Below are 7,855 nucleotides of genomic sequence, written 5' to 3'. Positions count from 1 at the left end.
CTGTAAGGGTCCATTTGGTTCCAAACTATCAATCATTTAGCTGGGGGATGTATTTGTCTCTCTTTTAAGTGGCCTCAGTGGCCTCAGTGGCCTGTACCCCTGTACTTCCAGTTAGACAGGTCTTGTCCAGCCAATAAGCACCTCTACAAAAACAAAAACACATTTACCTGGGATTGCGAGTATCCGCAAGAACTCGATCTAAAGGTAGGCGGTCACTGAGAAAGACATTGTAACCATATTTCTCAAACAGAGCTTGTGCCTCTTTCTGGTCATCTTCAGATAGATCCTCCCCCCAGTCCTTGAACAATTCAGAATTGGGGAACAGTTTCTTCTTGGTCTTCAGTTTCTCCTTTTGGGGCTCCTGGACAGCTTGTTCTGCCTGTTCTGGCTTCGGGTCATATTGTTCTCCCTGCACTGGTTGGTTTATCAGCAGTGATGCCTTCATTGAATCTATGACTCTTCCACGGCTTTTGCGGGCTTTTGCAAGCATCTTTTGCATAGCATCCTGTTTTTGTTCGAAGATTTTAATCAAGTTGTCTGTCAACAAAGGGTAGACAAAATTAGTTACATCAAGTATGAGAGGAACGCTGATAACATAGGCTTTGATGCCAGACAGTGTGTCAGTGATGGTGTGTGTCAGTGATGGTGTGTGTCAGTGATGGTGTGTGTCAGTGTGTCAGTGATGGTGTGTGTCAGTGTGTCAGTGATGGTGTGTGTCAGTGATGGTGTGTGTCAGTGTGTCAGTGATGGTGTGTGTCAGTGATGGTGTGTGTCAGTGTGTCAGTGATGGTGTGTGTCAGTGATGGTGTGTGTCAGTGTGTCAGTGATGGTGTGTGTCAGTGATGGTGTGTGTCAGTGTGTCAGTGATGGTGTGTGTCAGTGTGTCAGTGATGGTGTGTGTCAGTGATGGTGTGTGTCAGTGTGTCAGTGATGGTGTGTGTCAGTGATGGTGTGTGTCAGTGTGTCAGTGATGGTGTGTGTCAGTGTGTCAGTGATGGTGTGTGTCAGTGATGGTGTGTGTCAGTGATGGTGTGTGTCAGTGATGGTGTGTGTCAGTGATGGTGTGTGTCAGTGATGGTGTGTGTCAGTGTGTCAGTGATGGTGTGTGTCAGTGTGTCAGTGATGGTGTGTGTCAGTGATGGTGTGTGTCAGTGATGGTGTGTGTCAGTGTGTCAGTGATGGTGTGTGTCAGTGATGGTGTGTGTCAGTGTGTCAGTGATGGTGTGTGTCAGTGTGTCAGTGATGGTGTGTGTCAGTGATGGTGTGTGTCAGTGTGTCAGTGATGGTGTGTGTCAGTGTGTCAGTGATGGTGTGTGTCAGTGATGGTGTGTGTCAGTGATGGTGTGTGTCAGTGATGGTGTGTGTCAGTGTGTCAGTGATGGTGTGTGTCAGTGATGGTGTGTGTCAGTGTGTCAGTGATGGTGTGTGTCAGTGTGTCAGTGATGGTGTGTGTCAGTGATGGTGTGTGTCAGTGTGTCAGTGATGGTGTGTGTCAGTGATGGTGTGTGTCAGTGTGTCAGTGATGGTGTGTGTCAGTGATGGTGTGTGTCAGTGATGGTGTGTGTCAGTGATGGTGTGTCAGTGTGTCAGTGATGGTGGGAAACCCATTTGCATTTGATGTCTCAGTTAATGCATTCGAATCAAATAAAAAGTGTTCATTTAGTTGATGGAATCAATTGTAATGGACTTGCATAGGCGTTATGTATACAGGCAACATTAAGACATTATTGGACCATGTATTGTGCAACGCTCATCTGCCACGGGTGTAACATTATTTGTACAAAGAAACGTATTTCCCTTCCATCTAGCCTCCAACATCTGACAGGTAAATATATTCCTATATAAAATGACCTGTATTACAGTATTTGCCAGTCTACTGTAGGGGGGGGTGGAAGTACATTTGTATACCTTATGTCAAGAGGAAAGTTAATTGAAAATAGCTTTGCACTTGACACTCATAAAATGTTGATATTGCTAAATTCCAAATATTAACAAAGTATTCCACAGCACCCCTGGACTGAGAAACCCTGCTCTAGTGTTTATGATTCCACATAGTAAGAATTAAGCAACCGTACACTGAAGCAAGCATATAATCCATCCATATTGATTCATTCATTTCATACATATTATTTGCACTTGTTAATTTACCTAATATAAACAAGTGCAATTGCAATCATATCTGTCTGTCCATCTACACACACCCACACGCGCAACACACACATACGCACACACGCACACACACACACACACACACACACACACACACACACACACACACACACACACACACACACACACACACACACACACACACACACACACACACACACACACACACACACACACACACAAAGAGATGGATTAACTATTGCCCGACTCACAGAGACTACTGATGTTTTGCTCCAGATCTGCAAGTGGTACCAAAGGTGTTTTGTCGCTCTCATCGTCACTTGTTTTAAATGGGTTGTATCCATTCATGAAAGACATGTAGCTGGCCAGTAGAATGACTCCCAGCAACAGCAGGATAGGACGTTTTATCCACAAAGCTCTCATTGTCACTCTGTCAAGGAGTCTGTCACTCTGTCACTCTGTCACACTGTCCTCATCTCATGAAACAAGGATCTTGTACCGACCAAGATGAACTCACTGAACCAGTTTGTCCTATCTGATATGGTACGTACGTATACGTACACGCACACGCACGCACACACACACACACACACACACACACACACACACACACACACACACACACACACACACACACACACACACACACACACACACACACACACACACACACACACACACACACACACACAGTCACACGCACACACAGTCACACACGCGCGCACACACACACACACACACACACACACACACACACACACACACACACACACACACACACACACACACACACACAGAGAGAGTCACACGCACACAGTCACACACACGCACACGCGCACACACGCACACACAACACACACACACACACACACACACACACACACACACACACACACACACACACACACACACACACACGCACACACACGATATTTGTTCTCTGTAGCTGTACTTCAGCGTACAATACATAATAATTAAACATCAAATGAACAGGATAAAGACCACAGCTTAAGAACAGTCAAAAAACAGTTTACCTCTGCAATGTACTGGCAACTCTGCGCCTGATTAGGGACAGGAAAATGATTAAATACCCTCCCTGTAACCATGGCAACCTTGATTGGCAATGCAGTGACATCAACCAAATGGACCCTAACAGGTCCATTTGGTTGCATTTGTACACTCTCAGAGTTAAATTAACATGGCATATCTCTTCCAATTGGGGTCCGCGGGCTAATTAGTGTCAATTTGGGGGTCCTTGACATGCAAAAGTTTGGGAACCACATGTCTTACACACTGTGTATATAGCGTTCCAAAGTCAAGGTCAAAGTTCAAAAGTTAAATGTGTAAAATCACAACCGATCTTTAAAGGAGTGCATGGTTTTATTTTTATTTCACTGAAATAATTAAAAAGTCAAATAGCAAAGAAACAAACAATTAAATAATATATTTAATGGCTTGGGATATTGCACAAGTCACATAGAGCATGCCATCCAATGTGTGCATTTTCTTTTAATGGGACACCCTGAGTTAATATCGTTTTGATTGCATATATTTTTGGGATAGCAAATTGAGTATATTATTATGTAGGTCTATAGTGCAGAATTGTGTAGGTTACGTGTAGGCTTTTAATTATAGGCTATAAGCTATAATAGGTATAGGCTACCGCAGTGTAAATAGATATAGCCTAGAATTAAAACACATTCTCTAATCAAATCAATTTGTTAATTCGAACGAACTATTATATTGCACATTTTTCATTAAAGAAATGTTCACGAACATGGAGCAGATAGATAGCTACTGCTAGGCTATTATAAAAAGCCTTTGCTCAACTCGTTTATCCAATAGATGCTGATAATAGTGTACTGCTGCGCTGCTTCAAGTTTTGGCGCCTTCTCACAGCAGGCCGCAGGGTGGCGCCCTCTTGCAGCTTAAACTGAGCAATGCCTCCACTTTCATCCAGCCTCTTGGCGCTACAGTACGGCGTCGGCACTTTCGCCGTGATGCCGAATTTGGAGTAGTCCACCGCGTACATGCCGTCCTCCTCGTTGACCGTGGGGACAAAGCGCTGTCCCCACAGGATCTCCTCGGAGACATAGGAGGTCCTGGCCTGAGTGGTGATCCCCGTGGTCTCCACCACCCCCTCCAACACCACGATCACCTCCACGTCCTGGTTCAGTAAGTCCGACGCGGACAGGTCGTAAAGGGGACTGTCTTTATTAATCACGTGGCTGATAATGAGGGGGGACACCAGGAAAATGCCACTCGTGTCTATGGGGTTGTCCAGGGTGATGTCTATCTGATCGAGGGGCAACACCTCGCCCTCCGGCGTGGTCGTTCGCCTGACCACCTGCATGCGCACGGCGGCGCTGATGATCATGCTCTTCCGCAGGTCTCCCAGGCGGATCATGAAGCACAGTTTGTCGTTGCGCAGCGAGATGACCGCGTGCTTGCTGAAAATGAGCGTCTCGGCGCGCCGGTGTGCCTGCGCCGTCTTCATGAAGATGCAGCCCAGCATGATGGCGTTGATGAGCAGGCCCGCGATGTTCTGTATGATGAGCACCAGGATGGCAGAGGCGCACTCCTCCGTGACCATGCGAGCCCCGAAGCCGATCGTCACCTGGACCTCTATGGAGAACAGGAAGGCGGAGGAGAAGGAGTGGATGTCCGTTACGCACGGGACGAAGTCGTCCCCTTTCTGGTGCAGGTCTCCGTGTGCGAAGGCGATGAGCCACCAGATCATCGCGAACAGGAGCCAGCTGCACAGGAACGACATGGTGAAAACAACGAGCGTGTGGAGCCATTTTAAATCCACGACGGTCGTGAAAACGTCCTGCAGGAACCGTCCTTGCTCGCGGATGTTCGTGTGGGCCACATTGCAGGTCCCACTCTTGCCCACGAACCGAGCCTTTCTCGGCGTGGACTTGAACTTGGGCTGGTGCTGGACATTCTCGGCCAGGCGCGTTAGCAAGTAATCCTCAGGAAGAAGTTGTTTCCTGGACAACATATCGCTCCCATACTATTCACCCAGGAACTGGGTGAATAGAATGGCTCTGCACAGAATGTGATCTCTAGCCTACTCCCGTGTCTTTTGCAGAGGACGAACACTCGCCCATGTGAGCCCTTTACTTGCTCCGGACAGCTGGTTTCTGGACTGGAGGCATGTGCAGCCCCTCACGTTGCTCCCGCGGGTCAGGTGCTCCACGGGCGTCCCCGAGGTCCTCATTCAGCACCGCAGCTGTCCCCGTCAGTCACCCAAACCACCGCACAGACAGCGGACACCCACTCTGGTCCCTGACCGACCCGGCATGGCCATTAATCATCATCACCACCCCGCCGGCACGCTTGCCGAATGTTCACCGATCAGAGCGCGTCCGAAGGTTGTTCATAATAACGATGCCGGATTATAGGCTTCTTAGTTCTAACCTGTGATTTTATCACCTTGATATGAGAAGACAGGCGTCCAGAGCAGAGCGCTGTGCTGTGCCACTCCAGTGCCACTCCAGTGAGTGCAGCTGACTGGGTAACGTGATACGTTTGAGTTCTGACACTGACAGCGGGTAGTACTAGTGTAGTCTCTCCCTCGAACTTTCAATGGAAAAGATGGCGCTGTTTTTCCTTTGTGTTGCCAATGGATTCCCAGATTGGACAGCGTGTTGTGCGTTGGGGGGGGTCCTCCTCCTCCTATCTATCACTATTCATTTCAGACATTAAAGTAAACCCTAAGCCCCATGTGTTAATTTAACAAATATCCTTGGCATAATGGCATTTGTAGGTCTACGCACACATGGACGAAGTAACACTGAGGAGTTTAGTGTCATTCATTGATAATGGGTTGAACATGAACATACTGTGGACCACACAAAACATGTAGCCAACGAACAATCATATTAGGCAGTATGGCAAAATAGCCTATATATACTTCAGGTTGGCGTAAGGCCTACATCTTTACAATAACAAAGAGGATTCAAGTCCCCCAACGCACACCACCCCCTTGGCAGTACATTACAGTAAATCAGAATGACTCCATAAACACTAAACAGTAATAATATTAGCCCTGGCGGGGGGGTCCGTTTTAACACAATGGATGGGGGTCCCTGGCACAAAAGACTTTCAGACGGGGGTCCTTGGCCAAATAGTAAATACAAATGAAAAGGTTTGGGGTGGGGACCATCAATATCGCAAAATGTATGAAGTCAAACAAAAACAAAAATTCACACAGTGTGAACTGTGATGTGAGGGGCGCTCTTATCATCATACATCATCATCACATTCCGTGGTAGGCCTACACTACACACAAAGCTGGGCATAGGAGGGGCTAGCGACCCTCAAAATGTCTTTCCTCTATATTAAACAGACAAAATACCACTGTCCCAAGTCAAGTCCCCCCCCCTCCCACACCACCACCAAAACAACAACAACAACATGAAGGGAAAACATGTTTTGAATGATAGTTCAAGTTTTTATTAACAAAGAAATAACACTTTGTATGTACAAATATAATACACGATTAAAAAATAATATAATCCATGGTACAATTGCACTTTGAATGTCTTGCCTTTGTCCTTTCCTTTCTGGCCCTCTGTCCTACAAGCCTAATTCTATACTCTGCAATACGACAGTGTACGCCCGCCAAAAAGATCCATCCAGCGGTGATAGCTTGTAGATCCGTCCTTTTTTGGCAAGCGACAACCTTGTGTGACAGAGTATAAATTAAACCAGTGGTTCTCAACCTTCCAGGCCGTAACCCCCCAAAATAATCATATTTGATGAAAAGGGGAACCACCCTGACAAGCACTTGGAATGTAGGAGTTGAGGCATTCATTTTAGTTTGACGCTGTTACATGGATGAATATTTGGAAAATAGCAGATCTACAAGCTCACAACGCGTCGCTTTGCGAGGCGCTGTGAATTTGTAGATCGGCTTTTTCACAATTATATTATTATATTGTTTGACAATGTGGCCAATGTTTGACCAGTTTTTGTAGTATAGTTTATTGATTACTTTTGATGCAGTAATGGACTTTTTCTTTTCTTTTTTGAGGTATTAAAAAGGTTTTAATAGTCCTTAAATTGACCCTTCACTGTCATCTGAGACCCCATTATGGGCAGTCCCACGGCCCACAGGTTGAGAACCACTGAATGAAGGTACTATTTGTCAGCGCGCACAAAGGAGGCGAATACGCTGTCGTCCTTCTGGAGCAGGGCCTGGGGTGTGTCGTACTCCAGGATGATCCCTCGCTTCATCACAATCACTAGGTCAGCATTCAGGATGGTGTGAACACGATGCTGCAACAACACACATGTATGTCACTGTACGTTGAACTATTATCATGTTAACCCAATTAGACCTGAGGACGATTCTACAAAATGTCTTCTAAATCACGACAGTTTTATGTTTCTATATCAGTGGTGCTCAATAGTTCATGTCAAGGACCACAAAAATTATATGTAATTGGCCACCGACCCCCATCTGAAAATATGTTGTTCCAGTGACCCCCCAGAAGCAAAGATATGAGTTAAAAACGTTCGCTCTGAAAGAATATATATTCAAAGATTTGCGCCACATTTTCAAGATTTTTCAAAAATAGCAGACCTACAAGACCGTGGCACTCGTGCCGCACTATGAGCTTGTAGATCTGCTATTTTTCAATAGCTAAAGTTAAACATAATATCATTTAAACACCAAAAGGGGTTCCCCACCGCGAATCAGAGAGCCTATGATTTC

General features: G+C 46.0%; 3 protein-coding genes across 4 annotated transcripts in view; all 3 read right to left on the bottom strand.

The window, feature by feature from the left end:
- Positions 1-490, bottom strand: part of LOC306923912 (putative polypeptide N-acetylgalactosaminyltransferase 8) — a gene marked incomplete at both ends in the record, with an annotated part of 29,061 nt that extends 28,571 nt beyond the window's left edge. The window contains one exon of the mRNA XM_079502258.1: positions 168-490. Coding sequence (XP_079358384.1) covers positions 168-490 — 323 coding nt within the window. The remainder of the gene's footprint in view (positions 1-167) is intronic.
- A 3,205-nt stretch (positions 491-3,695) lies between these two features.
- On the bottom strand, positions 3,696-5,150 carry kcnj11 (potassium inwardly rectifying channel subfamily J member 11). The gene has a single exon (XM_079502122.1). The coding sequence runs from the start codon at positions 5,132-5,134 to the stop codon at positions 3,965-3,967; it is 1,170 nt and encodes a 389-aa protein (XP_079358248.1). The 5' UTR covers positions 5,135-5,150; the 3' UTR covers positions 3,696-3,964.
- Positions 5,151-6,575: 1,425 nt separating this feature from the next.
- abcc8 (ATP-binding cassette, sub-family C (CFTR/MRP), member 8) overlaps positions 6,576-7,855 on the bottom strand; it is a 129,396-nt gene continuing 128,116 nt past the window's right edge. For both annotated transcript variants that reach the window (XM_079501909.1, XM_079501910.1), the window contains exon 39: positions 6,576-7,416. In XM_079501909.1, the coding sequence (XP_079358035.1) occupies positions 7,279-7,416 (138 nt within the window). In that variant the 3' untranslated portion in view covers positions 6,576-7,278. The remainder of the gene's footprint in view (positions 7,417-7,855) is intronic.

The sequence above is a fragment of the Electrona antarctica genome, assembly GCF_951216825.1.
Source record: "Electrona antarctica genome assembly, chromosome: 5".
In the NCBI taxonomy this organism is placed as follows: Eukaryota; Metazoa; Chordata; class Actinopteri; order Myctophiformes; family Myctophidae; genus Electrona; species Electrona antarctica.
Note: the sequence above shows the minus strand (reverse complement) of the source record. Positions and strands in the feature narration are given on the sequence as shown.

What these genes read in the sequence shown, in the direction of transcription:
- kcnj11 (XM_079502122.1), bottom strand. Translation starts at nt 5,134, where the DNA reads ATGTTGTCCAGGAAACAACTTCTTCCTGAGGATTACTTGCTAACGCGC.